The 20,968-nt window shown below is 38.3% G+C and overlaps 2 protein-coding genes across 5 annotated transcripts in view; both read right to left on the bottom strand.

Moving 5' to 3' along the window:
• Nucleotides 1-8: 8 nt before the first annotated feature.
• On the bottom strand, nt 9-15,013 carry GNG4 (G protein subunit gamma 4). Of its 3 annotated transcripts, none has more exons than XM_051614684.1 (3): nt 14,857-15,013; nt 7,853-7,958; nt 9-765 (listed from the first exon to the last, which is right to left on the bottom strand). In XM_051614684.1, exons 2-3 carry the CDS (start codon nt 7,946-7,948, stop codon nt 637-639), a joined length of 225 nt encoding a protein of 74 aa, XP_051470644.1. In that variant the 5' UTR covers nt 7,949-7,958; nt 14,857-15,013; the 3' UTR covers nt 9-636. The 3 variants fall into 3 exon arrangements, with proteins under 3 accessions (XP_051470644.1, XP_051470645.1, XP_051470643.1); XM_051614685.1 differs by lacking the exon at nt 14,857-15,013 and adding an exon at nt 14,560-14,709; XM_051614683.1 differs by lacking the exon at nt 14,857-15,013 and adding an exon at nt 9,926-9,948.
• A 2,850-nt stretch (nt 15,014-17,863) lies between these two features.
• The window catches only part of LYST (lysosomal trafficking regulator), an 82,273-nt gene continuing 79,168 nt past the window's right edge, over nt 17,864-20,968 (bottom strand). For both annotated transcript variants that reach the window (XM_051614671.1, XM_051614672.1), the window contains one exon: nt 17,864-19,977. In XM_051614671.1, the coding sequence (XP_051470631.1) occupies nt 19,839-19,977 (139 nt within the window). In that variant the 3' untranslated portion in view covers nt 17,864-19,838. The remainder of the gene's footprint in view (nt 19,978-20,968) is intronic.

Here is a 20,968-nt window from a genome sequence, read left to right as displayed (position 1 = left end):
AACAGACATGGTTTTCTACAGTTTTATTGATGCAGTCCTAGTGTGCAACTATACATCTTCATTTGGCTTGTAGTTACAATGTTGCTTTACTAAGATTGTTTTTGTAGTCAAGTTTATTACAGTCTTCACAAAACATTTATAAACACCGCTTACTGTATAAGACTGATTGTTCCAAACAAATCACTGGGATTTTTTCTCTAAACAATATTACTTAAAGAAAGGTCACACTGCTCTTTATAGGTATAAATTTGTAAAGGTAAATTAATTAAATTCACCTTCCAAAGAAAATAAGAATGCTAAAAATAGCTTCAAGAATTGATATGACTCATTTAGATCTATGACTGGCAATAGTATCTACAATTTGATACTGTACTCAATACTCTCATTGAGACCAAAAGAGTTTGAAAGAATGGAAACTAAACCTGTATATTGGTCTGAAAGATAAGGATTACCTTGAGTGTTTTAGGATTTATTTTTTTTTTAATTTTCATTATTTAGCAGAAAATGCTCTACCTTCTAAAAATACTGTAGTTACAGGCTAAGTATTGACATCTGAAGAAAAAAATGCAAAAAACTAAAAAGCATGCAACACTGATATCAAATTTTAGCAGAAGACATTTTTAATTGAAAACTGATTCAAAGAATAGTACAAAAGAGTTTCTTCTCCCTAAAGGGATTTTCAGATGCAGGCACTGGAATAATAAGGGGATCTTCTGCAATATGAGCATCACAATATGCCAATAAATCTGCTGCAGCCTTGGATACCTAATAGAAGAGAAGAGAGAACTACTGTAACAATTCTGAACCAATTGCATTGCATTAGTATTCTTCATATAACAGATGATAATGGAGGCTATCATAAAATAGGAGTGGATTGGTTTATCCTTTAAATTACTAGAGACCACAACTGAATTTGCACTTACTAGGCCTAGTAATCCCTGTATACATTTTATCTAATATAGTGACATGAGACGGTATCAACTCATACAATGTTTAGCTGCTCCTCTCCATCAGAAAGAAGGTCAGGAACATATACTCATTAAAACATGTATATGCCAATGACCCATAAGTAATACGGATTCTTCTTGAAGTGTGTTTCTGTAGAGGCCACCTGCTTCAGCTCTTATTCCCAGCCACTGGTTGTAAGGTTCTCCACACTCACTCTACCCTTTGCTCCTCTTGATGCAAAACAGAGTTCTTCAAGCACATAACCATGGGATTAAAAAGAAATAATAAATCAGGACCAAAACTTGATCATTATGTGTCATAGCTCTCATTTAAGCTAAATACTGCTCTTTTCAATGAAGTTAGACCAACATATTCTGCCTAATAAGTTATTATAAATAGTATTTATCAATAGCTTTTATTTAAATGTTAGCATTACCTTAATATTTTTCTTAATGTTTTTCTGCTTCTAAAAAAAACAATTCTAAAGTCTCCAAATTCAGAATGTTTATTTATGCCTACTGAAAAGTCCTACAGAAATGTAACGGTGTTGGCATACAGGATATTTTGAATGACATTAAAAATCATAGATCCACAGAATGGTTTTAGTTGGAAGGGACCTTACGGTCCTAGATCCAGCCCCCCTGCATGGGCAGGGACCTGCTAGATGAGGTTGCTCAGAGCCCCATCTAACCTGCCCAGGAATACTTCCAGGGGTGGGGCTTCCACAACTTCACTGGGCAAACCTTGTAAACTTTGCAGCTTTCTGCCAGAAGAATATTGGTGACATTAGGCCGCCGTAACTCATTTATCTTTTCAAGAATTTAGAATGTATACACAAAATATTTTTGTCCTGCTCAGCAAGATATTTACAACTGTCTTTATCTCTTTGCTTTAATTGTGTTGCCAATATTATGACAGAGTTGAGAAAATGAAATAGGAAGTCTTTACAAGTAAGTCTTTTCTCCGAGCATCACGACAGCTTCTCCTGAGTCAAACACTGAGATGAACATGTTTGCACAACTATAGCGAAGAGGAAAAATAAATCTGATTTCTGCTATTTTTCTAGCAGGTGTGTCATCACTATTAGCTTTAGCTCCCCCACGCCCTGCTTGCTTTGGCATGAGCCCAGCCTGTAGTAGGTTTCAAATTAGACCCATGAAATAAATGGGTGTTGGATCAGGATTTGTGTGGAATTTAGATTAACTTCTGGAAGAAAATAACTTACTTTTCATTTCAAAAATATATACTAACACACGCCTTTGTGGAATGCTTAAATCCATAAAGTAACTATGGCTGGCTTCCCAGTACAGACTATCCTCCTAGCAGAAGCAGCAAGGATGTTTAGGCTACCTAAAATGAGTTTTCCTTTGAATTGGCCTGTTAAACAAAAAGGTGGGCAGAGACACTAGACAAAAAGGATAGATTGGCTGGGCCAACATAAAGCAGAAGATTGAGCACTAAACTGAGCAAATCAGCAGAGATATTAAAGAAGGACCAATGCTTCTTCAAAGACAAGCAAGTCAAACAAAAATATATGGAAAATTACAGACTTCAACATACAAAGAAAGGATTTTAATTATTTTCAGACATACTTCAGTTAACTATTTGCTAAGCAATGACAAAAGAATGAGACTTAAGGTATGAGAACACTCTCTATAGAGGTAGAACTGTAATGAACAAACAGAAAATCTAGCAATCCAATCACATTCCAAATTTTCACTTTAATTTACTTGTGAATTTTTAAAAAGCAGATTCTCCAAAGAAAGGCACAATGGAGACAGGCTATGAAATTCCTATCAAGTCCCAAAAAAGACAGAAATTACACGTACTTGCTAATGACCTATGCTGGACTTCAGCGAAGTATATACTAGCATAGAATGCATCCACTGAAGAGGAAGTTAAAATGTTTATAGAATGTTAGGAGTGTAGCACCACAGCATTTTTGAGATGTATTTTCAAGTAATGATAATCACCAGCATGTTCTTAATTTTTTAACATAACAGGTTTTCACCTTTCTATTGTCCTTCAAGCTTAGCTGTGTGTCTCAAAATAAGGCAGTTCTACATTCTAATTAATATATTAGCTGGTCCTGAACTCCTGAATTCAAACAGAACAAGTCAAGCTGAGAGCCACAGGTGCCCATAAAAAGCCCAATGGCATTTTCAGTGCTATGTCATAATAAACATTTCTGCCATAAAAGCTAAGGGAGAGCTAGTCTAATTCCCTGAGTCCCAGAGACAGGGTTTATTAAAGATGTCCAGCACATTTAATCTTCAATTATTATGTTAATGAAGAAGTTACTTTATTCATTAAACTAACAATCTTTTTAAGTAGCCTGACTCTACAGCAGCAAAGAACAAACAATGGACTTCAACAAACAAACCTTCCCATAACTATCTTTTTTGTTTCATTGTATGGATGAGCAACATCAGTCCCAGTCTATTGCTTTTTGTTTCATGGAAGAGAAGTACATTTTCAATAACCATTCTTAAAAGGGATGAACCGAGTAATATAATTTTGTAACTGTTTCTCTACATATTACTGTGCTTTTACATTATATAACCAAAAAAAGGATTTTCAATAGCAAAAACACAACATAAATTTTTGCATCTAACTTGTCCTCTAATGCTGGTAGAAGAAGCAGAGCAAGCATTTTCTTCAACATCATATTGTTTAAATCACAAAAAAAATTGTGTTTAGACAAACCACAGTGCATAGCATGATTTAGTAGAAAACAAACTTGCAACAGGAGCTAGGGAATATGATCACGTTTCAGCACATTGTCACAAACTAAAGCTGTACAAGGCCATGTATTTTCACCCTTTTAAAAACAAAAGATTTTGGGAGAAGAAAGCCTCCCATTGGGATTACAGTGGTTATATAAAACAGAATTATGGCCATTTCTTCACTTAAACTGGAGCAGCTCAGGCGTGCACAGCGGAATGATGACCATTTACTAAAGAGAGTTAAGGTAGCTGGAACAATGAAAACATTGGTTCCTGGGTTTGTGAGCGCTGTTGGCAAAATCAGAACTGTGGCCAAAAAAAGGGGCAAAATACAATGTTGCCTCCAGCAAGTTTCCTGCTCAGTGTTATTATTCAGAACAACAGCGGTGGAAGACCTCTGCATTGAGCACCACATTAGGGCTACAGCAGAGAGGGCTGCTTTGGCAGATGTCAGCACACAGAGGTTGCCTAATGGCCAATACTGTGGTCTGCTACTCTAGCAAATAACGTGCTGATCAGCCTATTTCTGTCACAGAGGAAGTCAAATGAAGGCCACTCTCACAGTTTTTACTCACCTTTAGGTTTGTTTGTTGCTAAATGCTGCTGGACAGTTTCAGAATAGCTTTTATCAAGAATTAAAATAAATGCATGTAATTTGAATATCCAAATGAAGCTAAGTCATTTATCATTTCAGCTCTCCTACGCAATACAGCTTGGTCTGCAGATTCAAGTAATTTATACATATTGCACCAGTGGCTAAAGAAAAAATATCAGACTCCAGTTTGATTGATGAATTCTAACAGAAAGCTAACATTTCAATTTTTTAAATCTTTTAAAGTGCATGGATAGAAAGGATGGAGTATGCAGGTATCACACTGATCTCATATTTTATGCAATTATTTTTATTCTGTCCAGTGAGAAATACATCAGGTTGTCAAATTACCAAAAGGAAAAAAAAAACAACAAAACACTCAACACTGATGCTTTAAAGAATAGTCTCAGGAGGACTTGGAATTTTACCACTATATTTCAAAATAACAAAGGTGATAAACCAGCCAAAGTTAGAACACAATCCTGTTAGCTGCACTAATAATTATAAGCTTCAATGACAGGGCAAAATGCTGCAATTACCTTGTCATTTGTCTTGTCATGGATTGTGACTAATTACAATCCTTGCTACAACACCCACTCTGCTTATCCCTTCCATCTGAAACAAAGAGATTCACACACATTTATTGGCAATCCCACCACTTATCTCCCAACACTACTCAGAACCAGTTAGGAATATTTTCTACCTTCTTAAGAAAAAAGTAAATGGAATCATAACTGATACATCAAGATTCTTAAATGTCAAAGCACTCCTTGCTTTTCTGCTTAAAAAGATTAAACAGTGCTTTATTCTGGGAACAACTGGGATAAAGCACCAATATTATCTCTGCTTTCTTAATTTTACTGTTAGCACCTTTGTAAGACAAATTATTCTACCAGTCATGGGGCCATTGTTTGTCTTACTTAATTTGACGTTTCCTTGCTTGGAATCTGCACCTCCTGCTTTCTGCTTAAGTCTCCATTATAACTCTAAGCATTCCTTCTGTATGGTAGTAAGGAAGGTTCTATTTACAATCCTTCTGGGATTTTTACGGTTTACAAAACCCCACCACTGTAATACTCCTTCCAGTTACCAATCAATACCCCAGTAACTTCATCCTCCCCTTTTAAGTTGTCCTGTTTCTTTCACACTTCAAGAGTGAGTTGTCTTTGTGGACCTCAAAACACTGCACTGCTTGCTGCTCTGAGGATTTGATTTTTAAATAAGTTGAAAAATCCAGAACACAGAGGGGAATGGGCAATTATCAACACACTTCTTACTACAAGATTTTAATTGAGCAGACCCAACTCTTGCTGGTTACAGCAGCTACTGTGCATGGAAAAATGAAGTGCCTCTGTAGCAGAAAAATAAGCTGCAACTTTTGACTTCCCTTGTCAATAACACAGGCATCTTTTAATGGTAACAACATGGTCTTGTCTATTATGGGAATAACCACTTGGCTGTAGCTACTTGCAAAACAGTGTTTATAATTAAATTATTTGGAAAGCACTGATCTTTTGTTAAATGTCTAACTAGTTTAAGCAGATGCAAAGCACCAAAAAAAAAAAAGGAAATAAGTTAATTTCTCTGCCTCTACAGTTCAGAACCCAAAACTCAGTATCTCCTGTGGAAACCACTGCTAAGTCTCTTGGTAAAATCAGGCTATTCTGAAACAAACACTTTACTGTTTCAAGATTAAAAGGCAAAGCAGATCTTGAGGGAATAAAAAGTCAATCAACCTCTTCTCACAGTCCCTCATATACTTGTTCAAAGAAATTCTAGAAATTTAGACAAACATTTTATAAATTGTATTTGGTTTATGTTAGCATAGGAACCTCCAGAATACTGGAACACATCAGACTTTCTTTGGTGCCTTTTTGGTCCCATGCTGTTTTAAAACATAAAATAATCACACTTTCAAACTATCTGGTTCTTACATCTGCCACACCTGCTAATAACTATATTCTTTTTAATTTAAACTAACTGTAAAACTAACCTGTGTCTTTCTTCCTTATGTAATTAAGAACATTATACATATAACTAATGAAGCTACCTGCATAACTGAGCTAATAATGTGGTATATGAAAGTTATCACTGATTATATAAAACCGTGTTTGAAACTATCTACTGAGTGTCAACAATTTCAAATTCCAGTAAACTGGGTCATATTTTTCCAACCCTTTCCTGTGTCGCTAATACACACCCATTCCTTCTTGTCAGTTCTGTTGTTCCTGCAGCTGCAATATAACATGAATCAGGGGACTCACCCACTGAGCACTGAAAAGGCTGACCTTCCCTTAGAGAAGGAAATAGAAATACCTGTCACTGTAAACAGCCATCTATTCATCTTTACGTGATGAATTTGTCAAGACACTCTACAACACAGAAACTACAGTTTTGCAAATTCTATGGGCTTAAGACACAGCTAAATAGTGCAACAAAATGAAACAACCAAAATTTATATTTTCATAAACAAGACTGACTACTCATGTGAATTACACTAGTACTTCTGATTTATAAATACTGTCTTTCTAAATAGAGAGTTTATGGTCTGATACGATTTTAAAAATCATAGTTATATACTATTGTCCCCATGCTGACTACAAGCAGAATTTCAGCACACAGGATGGATGGACAAACAGATCAAGTTAAGACTACACGAAGAATTTAATGTACAGTATTTCTAAACTGTCTTACGGAGTTTGTAATCTTAGTTACAAACAGTTACAGTTCACAAAAACTCATTTACAGTTGTTTGCAGAAAAAAACAGATTATTTAAAAACATTTAAAAACTTAAAGACAATTTTTCAGTCTTTCCATAACTAAACTCTTCTTACTGGTAAAGGCTGAATTTTTTATCCAAATAATTATTTCCTATTTTCAGAGGCAGTTACGAGAACAAAAGAGATGAGCATTGCTTTCTTAAAACTTTGTGACATCATTAGCTTTCAGGTGCTTGATTTATTCATAAAATTTTAGCCTAGTTGACAGCAGAATGACAGAGAAGAACAATCCACAGGCTTTTCTGATTAAAAATGTTGAGAACCTTTACTTAAAATATTTAATCCATATGCATTTAGAGGCATGATAAAACTGAATCTTCACATACAACAGGCTATCAATTGTGAAGAATCAGAATTGAACTTTGTAATCCTACATATTTTTGTATAACATCTGTGCTAAAACAAAAAAAGCGAAGCAATTCAGATTGCCTCATTGTTATTAAAAATTATTGCAATATCATAAAAACTTATTCCAATTCTTAAAGGAGATGAACAGAGGAACCTGACCTATGCTTATACTCAGCTATAGGTGACCTGTACATCTGCCAGCTGATTTCAAATATTTCACAAAATACCACTTTTGACAAATGTAGAAGGCACTCATACAGAAGCAGACTAGAAGCCAGTCTTTAGAAATTGCTTCACTAGAACCAAGCAGTTAGTACATAACTAAATCACAGTACTGGATATAGCTCAACACAGATTTTTTTATTTCAGCTCATTGAGTCTTCCTACAATATTAAAGGGAGGCTGTGCCACAAACTAGGGAGCAAATCCAAAATATCAACAGTAAGTCTAAGTTTACCTTCATCCTATCCATGTATGCTTCCATTTTTAATTGCTCCACAGCTTTCCTGGCTTGAGATATATTGGCTGTACTGTTTGACACTAGTTCCTTCATTTTGTTTTTCCTAGAAGAGACAAAGTTGAGACAATTTAAAAGTACAGGTAACAAATACAGAACTAGGGCAGTTACCTGAAATCAGACCAACCCTTGCCCATCCCATTGACACTGCCAGGCTGTAGGTCACAAATACATACCAGACACCAATTATTTCTGTCTCTTGTTCAATAACACTGTATTGCCTTATGGATTTGCATTCCCCACTGCCAGTATTCAATGAGAATTCTGCAAACAACATGCAAATGCAGAATGCATGGCCATCATTTCAGTGTAGAAATGGTTGCCTTGGTTCAGACTGCCACTGCAGAACAGCTGTTCACAAACAGGCCTTGAAGCCATGACAGTTTAGCTCCATATCCCAGTTACACCTAGTAACATGAAAACAATTTCAGAAATGTGGAAATTAATGCCACACTGTTCTCACCAAGCATCAGAAATAGAGAAATTTTAAGTCAGAGAGAGTCAAAATTCTGACTATAGATTTAAGGAGTTGAGAAATGAGGTAACAGATTAAGAAGAAATAATGCAGTGGTTTCCAACTTTTTGCTTGCACATCCCCACTGAAGTCTAAAGATGACTAAAACCCAATTCTGTATACTATACAGCATAAGAACACTCTTTTAAGATAACTGCAGCTTTTGGGAAGGGACATCTAATTAAGGCATATCAGCGTTTGGTTTTCTTGCATTGCCACTCCGCAAGAGCTTGAGGGTAACTGAACTCATCATGCAGCCCTCAGCACTGTTACGAGATTAGTCAAGATGACTAGATTTTAACTTTGAATAAACTTGCAACATACATGCTATAGGTGGGCTGCATCTTAGGAGACCTTGTTCTGACACCATTATGCAGCACTGGTCCTGCACAAGTAACAGCTCCTATTTTTAAGTCATTGGAGGTTGGGCTAAGTCCATATGGAAAGAGAGGTAAGTTAGGATATAGATGATCTAGATAGGTCCTGGACTTGTCATACTGCCAAGTAAAACTAAGTGCCACCTGAAGCAAGATTAATCTAGCACTGAGTATTAGAAACCAATATAAAATAGGCCATTCAAAGGACACAGAAAGAGATGGGACACAGGAAAAAATGCCCAAGGAGGCATTTTGTATTGCTGCCAAAAGAGTTTTAGGAACAGGTCTTTCAAAATTAATACATTGAGATTGAGATTAATACATTGAGATATTTCTTATCTCTGGATAAGAAATAAATGCCTAGAACTACACAAACTTCCCTTCTTGAACCTCCTCAACAGCTTACTTGATCCCATAAGATACAAACAAGAAATCAAGTAGGACACAGGAAATGCTCTTGTAAAAAAATTGCATATACAATGTCTAATGCATAGAGTCAATAGAAGCACACAATCCAGAGCACAAAAAGAATGGAGAATTAACTTTTTAACTGCTTTGATTTTGCAAAACACAGACGTTCAAAGACATGGCAAAGATAGCTGTTTCTTCTCTTTTCTAAAATTAGTAACCTGTGCTATAAAATGGGATGGTGGAATACAAATACAATGGTGAAACATGCTCAGCACTAATTTGAAGAAGTAAACCCATCTTTTTCAGCACTTGTGTAAGTCTAGGTAGGGGAGGAAAATGCTACCTGAAAATATATTACTTGTGCCAAATAAAACATGAGGAGCTTTAATATATGCCAAGACAAAGAAAAGGTTTCTGTACATGTGTGTAATTTGAACAGAACACAAGGTTCCCCCTTGCACATACTCCAGACAAACTAAAATAAAGTCAGAACCCAGTAGCACTTTTTTTCTTTTTTTTGGCCTTGGTCTTTGTTCAGTCTTTCAACGCATATTCCTCACAAGGCACAGGATTAAAAACATGTGGAGGAACTAGCTTTGCATGAAATGTCATTCACAGTACAAAAGCCCACAACCAACCAATAGCCTCCAAACAACTTTCAGGTGTGCTTTGACTTGCAGTGGACAAGTGGAAAGGATACAAGACACTCACAAGAGCAGGAGGTTCTAAATTACAGCTCACTTCTGGACTTTTTGTTGGACTCAATCCCCTAGTTTTTAAGTCTTGACCTATATAAAAATAAATGCATTTATCTTTGTTTTCAAAATAATGCCCCCACAAATATGCATCTTTTAAATTTTATTATCATCTCCATAGCTAGGCTTCTAATGACCACAGAGCCAAAAAAGTAAATGCTAAATGAAGTCACAGAGCCATTTCTTCATTTGCCACTGCTGAAGACCAGAGGGAAATTAGAAATTTTAGTTTTTAATAATAACATTTAAATTTAACTGACTTAAGCAGCTGAAATGTCATGAACAGTCCAGATAATTCCAGATCTCCCAAGTTTTCTGGCAACTCAATTTATAAAAGTTATAAACATTAGAGCTAGACAATTTGAACTGTCACCAGCTGCATCAAAGTTGGCAAGAACACCGTTTCTAGTACTTTCAGCTAGTTAAGTATGTACTGAATAAGAGATTAAGTTAAGACCATAATGGAATTTTGAAAAGGCTATTCCGCATAAAAATGCTTTAAAAAATCCAAACCATGTCTCCAAAACAACGCCACAAACATAACATGTCTTTATCTGTATTCTGAACCAGCAAATGGGGAAGTATTAAAAAAATAAAATGTTTCTTCTCTGGTAAATTATTTCACAAAACCAGAAAACAGAGTAAGAGGCTTAACAAAAAGAACTTTTAAAAAGAAAAAAAAATGGCAGTAGGTGTTTCAGCCACTGAAGAAAATTTCCACTTATCCCAAATAAGAGGTATGTTTATACTCTGAAGCACAAACATTTGTTCTGTTCCAAATCCTGCTCCTACCCTGTCCTTTACATGCACTTAAATATTAACTACCGTATTTCTGGAAGTGCTTAGCATCCATTTAATTATCTACTTTCTGTTTTTCAAACAGACAATTCCAGTTCCAGAGCTTTGCAAGACTGATTTCTCCTGTTTCGCATTTCACTTACCAAGCTACACACTTCTGCCTTCTCTTGCTCTCTGCAAATGCAGTACGTATTTGCACATGAGTTAAGGCCCTATTACATATGAAGTGATTTGACAATAAGAATTGTACTCCCTTTCAAACCAGGCTGTGATGAACTTCTCCTCTTTGCAGACAAAGCTTTGGCTGAGACCTGAGTTCTGCTTTCCCTAGGACTTAGGATATTCTTCAATAACTTTAAGCTTAATATTCTTTAATGCAATAGTATTGTTACTTGGAAATAAAGCTCTGGTGAAAGAAAAATACATTTTAATAACAAGGGAGTCTACTACACACCCTCTCCCAGAATGAGCATCCCCTGGAATGTGAAGAAGCCCCTTCCTTCAAATACCTTCTTGTGGGATATCTCTTGGCGTTTTCTTTGAGGTTGCAGCCTGACAAATGCCTCTGACCCTCTTTCCTACAACAGCCCTTTTAAACAATCAAGTATTCTCAAGGCCTTTAGAACCCTGGGATGGCACCATGAACTTTTCTATTTTATCTGGGGGGGCAGCCTACTGGATCATAGAATCACAGAATAGTTTGGGTTAGAAAGGAAATGTTTATCTAGTCCAACTACCCTGCAGTGAGCAGTGACAACATTAACTATATCAGGTTGCTCAGAGTCCCATCCAGCCTGATCTTGAATGTTCCCAGGGTTGAGACATCTACCACCTCTCTGGACAACCCATTTGAGCATTTCACCATCCTCACTATATTTTTTTTTTTCCTTCTAGCTATCCTACTTTAGTTTAAAACTATTACCCTTTGTCCTATCGCAACATGATCTACTAAGAAGTGTGTTCCCATCTTTCTCATAAGCCCCCTTCAGGTACTGGAATGACACAGAAGGCTTCCTGGAGCCTTCTTTTCTACATGAACAACCCCAACTCTCTGAGCCTTTCCTCATAGGAGAGGTGCTCCAGCCCTCTGATCATTTTTGTGGTCCTCCTCTGGACCTGCTTCAACAGGTCCATATCTTTCCTAAGCTGGGGGCTCCAGAGCTGGATGCAGTACTCCAGGTGGGGTCTCATGAGAATGGTGTAGAGGGGGAGAATCACCTCCCTCAACCTGCTGGCCACACTTCTTCTGATGCTCAAAAGGAATAACTTCTCCCTATCTTTTAAATTACCCAAAAAGCCTTGAAGCAGAAATAACTCATCTGTGTTCACTGGTGTTCATTCCTGGTTGTTTTTCCAGCAGCCCCTTATTAAGTTAGATCGATAAACACATGCACAGGTCCTGATTATCACTGTAGTTACAGTAACTATGTTAGTGACTAGGTTATGTGCAATCTACATGTTAGTGATGTATGCCAGAGGACCTAGATTATGTAGGAGCTTATTTACCCAGTATATTTTTATGCAGCCCACTGAGGTCATTAATCTAGTCCCTGTGACTCTTTTCTTTAAGGGAAACACTGATCACATTAACAAAGAACAGTGACAGTAGCTACGTGGCCTTTTTCAGCCAAGTAGTTTCTGCTGACGGGCACACCATACTAGCCAGCCAATTCCTAAAGCATTGCCCCTGAAAGCTGTATAGCTACTGCCTCCCAGCCAGCTGAATTTTCTGGGGTTTTGGGGGTTTTTTACCTCACATGAACTTCATCCTTTTTCTGGGTGCAGTTAACTCATTTGTGCCAAAGATCTTAATCTCCAGGGCTCACAAAAATGCTTGTGAAGAGCAACTTTTCTTTATTTGTCTTCAGAACAGATTAGATTGTATCCAACAGCACTTCAAGAGCAAATTCATCTTATGATAACCAGGAAGTTGCATAAGTATTTGCAGGTACAGCTTGACCTTGCATAGGGGTAAGGTGTGCAACCTACATTTATGAAACTTTATAAATACTTGTTAGCAGAAGAAGTCAGAGAATTTTAGTAACATACAAGCAAAATATAATTTTCAACTCTTCAGTACAGATTTCTACAAGCAACAGGGATGAAAAGCTGCACTGCAAATTTTTCCCCCTCCACTTCCAAGTACAACCTTGAAATGCCGTATCAAAAGAGTGACCTGCAGAATTCAATCTAAAAAGTCCTAAGTCAAATTGTTCCTTTCTATTTTCTTTCACCATTCTGAAGTGATAAGCCTGAAATTACTGGACTAGAGAAGCTGGGTTCATGACTCTGAAGTACATCTTCCAGACTAGCTCTGTACTTCTTGGATCATGTAGTGTAATGGAAATGTTAACCCAATCACGCAGCTAAGTCCCAGTAACACTAGTGGAGATCATCCCTGAAGAACAACCTGCAAATCACATTCTAAATTACAGAAAGTTCCCCGCATTTCATTATCCACTTACAAACACATCAGGAATACAAGCAGCAAAATTTACAGCCTCACAGCTGGTTGATGCCAAACTAACATATCAAAGGAATTTCAGGGTAAGATAAAAAGAAAATAAAAGAAAAAAGAAAAAAGTAATTCTACAGATGCTACTTAGGTAAAAGAAACTCAAGGAATACCCCTGCACTAAAAGCACTGTGCTAGTATCTCTGTCCACACAACACAGGTAATTTCCCCTTCATCTGCAGGGCACGAAGGGAACAGGAACAAAGGAACAACTGCCCCTATCTCAGTTCTTACTTCAAGATTACCACATCAGATGTAGCTCTAAACAGAGAGGCAGACTAAGGAATCCTTTTGCTTTCTCTAGCCCATGGCTCCATGAAGAACTAATAGAAAATTACTACAATTTTATACTCCAACCACCAAGATGAAGCTTAGTAGCACAAGCAGAAATGCTCAGAATAAAGGCAAGATTATTATTTCACGATAAGGAGAGAATATAGTTTTCATTCCATAAATATGGTGACTTCAAATATAACTGCTAAACACGTAACACAAAACAGCCAAACTTCCAACAGCTCAGTTTTCATCTCATGCTATACCCAGACCAATTGTCAAGTTACAAAAATTCTTGCCACCATGCCCGATCTTTTATCCAAAAATACCCAGCTTCTCAACGTTTAAAAATCTAAGAAAACAATTGCTGAATCCATTTGTATTTCACAAAGGCAATCTTTTTATGCAATATGTTTATCATCAGGCATACAGGTTATGTACATGTTCAGTCCAGTAAGCTGACAGAGACCCAGAAATTCTGAGACAGAAAGAGGATTCCTACCTTTTATTTTACCTCTTCGGCTAACTTTAACAGATACTTGTGACATGTTAAAGAAATATATGGGGAAGTTTTTCCACTTAAATACTGTTTAAAAATTATATTAATTTAACTGTAACATATTAAATAGAGAAAGCGCCCCCTGAGAAGCCTGGCACTTCATTATCTTTAAGGACAGGAACGTTTTTCAAGTTGTTACTCCGAGTTTTCTGTCTCGCTGCGCTACTCAGTCGCTTTGCTGTGCGGCAGTTTACAGCACCGCACATTAATAATCACCGCCAGCGGCAGCTGGGCAGTAAGATTTATTCCTCCATCAGTGCGAACCAGTCAGCAGGAAAAGAAGCCCCTTCCTCGCGTCTTCCCACCAGCCAGCTGAAGGAGGCACAGGAGCGCCGGGCTGGGACACCCTCATCACCCCCGCGCCAAGGGGTACCTGGGGTCAAGGCAGGTTTTCCGGAGAACAGTCTCCCCTGAAGACGACAACAACGAAACCCAGAGCACGAACCTGACTTTTGCGGATAACCGGGTGACTCCCCAGCGGCGTTGTTTACCGACAGCCGACGGGACCAACCGGGCTGCCGGGCGGCGCGACTCGCACCCGGGGCGGGAGGAGCCAGCCGCGGCTTCCTCAGGACAGCAGAGCCGTCGCAGCAACGGAGAAACCCCCGCGCAGAAGCGCCTCGACCACCTCGCTCATGCCCGGGCCGGGCCGCCCCAACCCGCCCTGTCCTGCGGTTCAACCGCCCTCATCCCGCCCCGCTCCGGCGGGCGCCTCCTCCCGCAGCACCGCTGGGGGACTCACCGTGCGGGGGCGGCGGCAGGCAGGGCAGGGCAGGCAGGGCAGGCCGCTACGGGCGGGCAGGACAGGGCAGGGCGGGCAGCTCCGGGCGGGCCGGCTCGGCGCCCGGCGGCGGCGGCACATGGCGCGGCCAGCGCTGACGGGCGGGGCGGCCGCGGCCAACGGCTGCCGCCGCCCTCGCGCCCCCCGCCAACCGCCGCCCCGCGCGGCGGGCGCAGGCGTTAGCGGCCCCGAGAGGAAGGTGAGGGGCGGCGGCGGCTCCGCACCCGCGCCCTCCCCTCCCGCCTTCCCGCTGTAGCCCCAGCCCCCAGGCCGGGCCGCGGGCGGGCGGGCGAGCGAGAGCTCGGCCCTCCTTGCTGCTGCAGCCAGCTGCTTACCCGGTTCCGGCAGGCACAAGGGATCAAGCCATCAGCCAGGTATTTCTAGAACATGGAGCAGCCATAACCTGTGCAACACAAGGGGTTTTGGGTGAGAGCCCATAGTGCCTGTCCCTTCCTCACACCAAATTAAGGAAGGATGAAATAATAAAAAAAAACCCACAAACTAAGCCCACCGTGAAAAACGGAACAACTGTGGAAAATGGAGTGCTGAGACATTATCAAGGCTCGTATGTGAGAATAAGATTATTCTGCTTTATAGATTGATTTTTGTATACTTCTCCATTACAAATTCTCCATAATAGTCAGCTGCAGTTGAACCACTAATTAAGATTTTTAACTGAAATTTTTTTCCCCAATAACTAATACCTGGGCAGGATTACCTATTAATATTGTGTTCCCCAGTAAGGTGTCAGTTCCTTATGAAGAATTGTTTGTCATCCTTTTCTCTTACCCTGCTACCAGAACTTTTTCTCATTACATCTTAATAGAGCAAAAGCATTTCCAAGTCACATTATCTTCTATACAAAAAAGAACATGGAAGAGCCCCATTTTTAAAGGTGCTTTGGAGCAAGAGCAGCCTCCTCAAAGACTGAGTCAATGGTTTGTAGGGTGGTGGCTTGGGAGAAGGAAATGCAGCTGGAAGAAACATTACTGAACTTAAGTAGGTACATTCATAAGCTTATTTTGAATTCCAGAAACTGATCAGAAACTTAACTGGCCCTTGCTGCTGGTGTTTCATTCATATTTAATTGCATCATCATACTAAAAAAGGTTCCATTTACCAAAGGATTTATATGCGATTAGACAAAGAGCACAGGCTAGATGGATCCAGTAGTCACATGGTTGTCAATGATTGACACTTTATCACTAGATTCTCATAATTCCATTCTTTAAGCTAAAATATAAGGGACAAAAATGGCTGTTTTAAGATGTGTTTTCATCATCTCCTATACAGACATTTTCTTATTAAGCTGCAAACTTGTACGCTCCACCATAACCAGGAAACTCCTGCAAGAGTTGCCATATAGGCTTTTAATGCAATATGAGTAACAGCTAACATGAATTTTTATTCCTTGAATCTACAGGAACTAGCCCCTGATGAAACTTGTGTGGGTCTTACTCAATTGTATTAGAGAATCAGGATTTTTATTTTTTTTTTCTGGGAATTCTAGCTCAAAGCTGCAAACAGTGAGCAAGATCATGTTTTTACTCAACTACATTCTGCTGAGTAGCCCAGGATATTGTAAGAGTCTAATCACACTATTCAGATACCTTAATCCTCTTTCAAATGTGACCTGCCCAAATTGTGAAATACACAACACAGCCCTATTACAGAGATACAGATGCAAAATCAGTGGCTTTATGACCCCATTCCAGAGCAGTAATGGCAAGTAAATCTCTGCATAGAGGTCATTTGTCAGTGGTTTGTAACTTAGTACAGTAGCAAAGGAAAATAGTGCTGTCTGTAACTCTGGAAGCTTAACTGATATCCCAGTGGATATTTTTCAAGGCCAATAAAGCTTTTAAATAATAATTTGTATTTTCTGTGATAAGGGTAGCAGCCTATGGAAATGTTACTTCTATTTGCATATGCAAAAAATTGTTTAAAAAAAGTTTAAACATGAAAAGGTAAACTGTTAGTAGCAAACCAGGTGATACTTTTCTCTCACTGCTCTCTAGATTTCTATCCTCAAAAATGCATAGTAGATCCTGCAACCACAATAAAATCAAAAAATGCAGGAAGGGAAGGAGACTTTTACTCAGCCTGAGGAAACTTTCAACTCTTTCTCAAAAGGTAGATTTGGTTTAAGTGCAAAGATCCTTAAAGTTGGTGTTTCAAAGTTGAAATGTGTTTTTATTTAATCACAAAACCGTATTTTCCTATAGAAAAATTTATCATGTCTAATTCACATCACAGATACAGTTCTCTACTGATTTCCTTTTGTTTCTCCTATCCATTCTCATGGATTTGTCTAAGCAGTGGATCTGAAACCTGAGATCAAGGTTCCCTTTTTCAGTAATGGAGACTCCCCCTCTCCTCTCTGTGAATATCTGGCTATTGCCTCCTCTTCCCTTTCTCACTACTGATCTCCCCAATCAGAGCTTAATGATCTGGATTTACCACAGAATCCTGCAACTGGTGTCAAATAGATGGCCCTTGCCACACGAATCTCTTCCAAACCCCAGCTTTCAACAGCCAGAGCCCTGCATCCTCTGACAGATGCCTCAATTTCTACCCAACATCACCTTCTTTCCCTCAGAGAATCCAGAGCAGAATTGATTTTCTGCCTTTTTTTCTTAGCTCAGTCAGGTTATCAGGGAAGAGGCAGCTGGGAGCAAAGGCAATGTCTCTGCTTTACCACTTGATCTGAACTGTAGCCCCACATCCTACAGAAAGGAAGGACACAGGCCTCACGTGCAAAGTGACATGCCTAGGATTTACCCACTTCCAATCTTACACCCCCCATTCAGTTTGACAGTCACATGCTGCAGTCCATAAACAGAACTTCCCCACTTCATTATTTTTAAAATATGAAAGCCACAAGAGTCAGCAGAACTTGATCTGGAGCAAGGTGTGCATGATCCCTAAAAGAAGAGGTGAAACAAAGCCAAAAACATATTTCTAATAATTTCAAACAATTTGGTACAAAGACCTGTTTATTACCCAACAATGTGACAGTGTATATACAAAGAGAGTGTGGAATGTGACATTTACAGGAAATTTCAGAACATCATGCACAGATACTACTGCAATGTTACTGTAATAGTTCCAGAATGTTAAGCTGAATAAATATTCCTTGCTTCAAAAAATCATTTACTTTTACATAAAAATATATAATATTGCACTCTTTACAAGGCCAGCAGTCTTGCATATTAACTTGTAACAAGTGGAATTCTACTTTATAAAAATAAGCCTTTGTGAGGAACACCTCAAACCAGGGAGAACAAAAACACCCCAAACCCACAATATTTCTATGTTTTAACTCTGGAATAAAGCACATTACTTCAACATGATCCAGGAAGCTATCCAGTCTATATTTAGACCTAACATTAACATTTAGACAGTGAAAAACATGACTAAAGCCATCCCATACAATGCTGCTACAATATACACAGTTAAAATTCAATTCATACAGTATGTAGCTACTTGCTTAATTGAACCAAAGATCAGCCTCTCTGTCATGGAATATGAGAATATTTTTCTTTAGTCTTTCTAGTTTGAAAAGTTCTTCAGTCAGGAAGTTGCAAGAATTTCTGATGACTGGAATTTTCAAAAGAAGTGTGGAAATTTCTTGTATGCCATCTTCATCAGAACTTGACTATTCCATATCCAGTGTTTTGAAGGCAGATGAACCTCCAACATAAGATACAGCACTTCGTCTGTATGGCAATAGCTGAACATCTCAATGATTAAAAAGCAAAGCAATGTAAAATAAAAATGTAACTACAGCAGACTTGTGTAGCATTCTTGTTTCACTGTTAGCATGACTAGTAGGCACTCATTCATGATGTCAGGTTTAGAGGTCTTCAAATCCATCAACTGACATGTTATTTTTTTGATCTGGCCTAATAATTTAAATTTGTTAAGCCTTTCATAATGGAGGCTTTTTTTTTTCCCCTCAAAAAAATAGCACCTAGGAATAAATAGTTGCACAGTTTATCTGTGTAAACTGTTCCAAATAATCTGATGCCTGTTAACATTGATTATTCAAGCAGTTAGATTAAAACATTTTATAGCATATGGAACTGCAGTGACACTAGAACAGGAGCACATCTGTGCCTTCTTTAAAACCTTTTTTAGAGCTCTGGAAGATAAGCTGTGTATATATATGTATTCTGCCACAGAACTGCAATAGCCAGGTGTTACAAAGTTATGGAGTTAACACTACATTAAAAAAAAAACAAAAACAAAACATGATTTAACTATTGCTTCATGATGCTATGAGGTGTCTACCCATCACTAAGATATTTTCTTTTTGTCTGTTGTAAAGACTTATTACACTAACAGAGAAGATGGCAAATGTTACAAATAACAAATTAAATTTTCAGCATTACAATACCATAAGATGGTGCAAAAAGCACCTACTAAGTTCTTTGCTTCTCAAAAAAAGCAATTTTAAGTGGTGTTATATTTTTAAGTTTTGGGTTGCTTATCCCAGAGCTAACTATATCACACTGAACTAATCAGATATACATATTCTGACATTAAGAGATATGTACAGAACTTTACACTGCTGTTATTTTACAACATGAGGGAGAATGAGCACTATCCTTTTTTTAAAATACTTCTGTCCAATAAGCAATTTAAAAATATACTATTATGTTTTATATTGCAGCATTTTGACTTGTATGTTAGAGCATTTATGAGTCACTTTGCTGGTATTGGAGTATATGACCAGAGCTTCCTGGTGACCTGGATATGCTGCAGGCTTGTGCATGCACGTATGCAATTTTACAACTGCATTAGACTGTCCTTCGTAAAAATCCGTTCAGTCATTCTATAGACACTCAAAGTACTTCAAAATCCTGTTAAATAAGATATTCTATGGTCTTTTTTTGAATTTAAAGTGCATCAGAGATGTGAGTTAGCAGCAAGAACAGTCATCACCCAGCCGCATAGCTGCTAAGGAATGAATAGAACATGGGGAGCTTCAAGCGCTGCTGGTCCTTGCGACACCAAGCTATAACATTTCCATCGCTATTAGCTGTGAACAAGTGATGACCATCACAGGAAAATGTAAGGCTGAAAAACAATAAGATAATTTATTTTCATATCAGATTTGGCTACTTAAAATGAAGTCATTAAAAACCCATAAGAGTACAGCCAAAGATGAGCTCTCAGGGGAAACCCACTGAGTACATTAACATATTGCTATGTTTTGCATATTCCTGCTTATTCATTTTTGTAACCAATTGGACTGAGCTACAGCTTTGTCCAGCACTTCAACATGTTGAAAACTGCAAAGGCAGAAACTAAATCCATCAGATTTCATGGCACAGGATAGGACTTTTGTTCAGCCAGGTATTTCTTAAGATATAAGTGTAGTAAAGCCCTTCATTCATGCCATGGGTAATGTTAGAGAGCCTGAAGGTCAGGATCCATTTTCTGTCTCATTTAAGCAGGAAACTTTAAATTATTCAACAGCTACTAAATATCAATAGGCTTTGTGAAACATGCTCCTTAAAGGAGGTTACAGAAAGACAGTAACTGCTATCAAGCAATGTTTTTAATTTCTAAAAAACGGTGATCAGAGATTTGGGGTTTTAAGTGATATTTCAGCAATGGTCAAAACAAACAATTTCAGAATGAATTGCTACTATGCTGACATTAAGGTAAAATTTTGGCATAACTCTAAGACCTCTGTGCAGATTGCTGTACCACTGGGGATATCAAAGACCTGATACTTTGTGTTCTGAAAACACTTTGGCATGAGAATAATTCTGCTTATACAAATCATCAAGGGGACTCAGAAAATCAGGCATGCATTCCAAAATGGCAGCTTCCAGACTGCTCTGAGTTTTTTACTCCTTTCTCCATGATTTTCTTCCAGCATCAGAAAAAAAAAAATGGTCAGGGAAAACAGTATTTTCATTCAGTCAGGAACAAATAAAACCTCTATTTGAGTCTGATACAAAGTTAAGATTATCTTGTGATTTTTACAGATTCTGGAGAAAAATACTGAACTTACAAATAGGAAGAGCAGCTATTGTTCAGTTTTCAAGGGAATTCTGCT

Source organism: Apus apus, chromosome 3, assembly GCF_020740795.1.
Source record: "Apus apus isolate bApuApu2 chromosome 3, bApuApu2.pri.cur, whole genome shotgun sequence".
Classification (NCBI taxonomy): domain Eukaryota; kingdom Metazoa; phylum Chordata; class Aves; order Apodiformes; family Apodidae; genus Apus; species Apus apus.
The sequence above is the reverse complement of the archived record's forward strand: the minus strand, read 5'-3'. Positions and strand labels throughout refer to the sequence as shown.

Excerpts from the sequence above, each read along its gene's own strand:
- GNG4 (XM_051614684.1), bottom strand. The coding sequence starts at position 7,948 with ATGAAGGAACTAGTGTCAAACAGTACAGCCAATATATCTCAAGCCAGG. Across the intron at positions 766-7,852 it reads CATACATGGATAGGATGAAG|GTATCCAAGGCTGCAGCAGA; the intron begins GTAAACTTAGAC and ends CTCTTCTATTAG.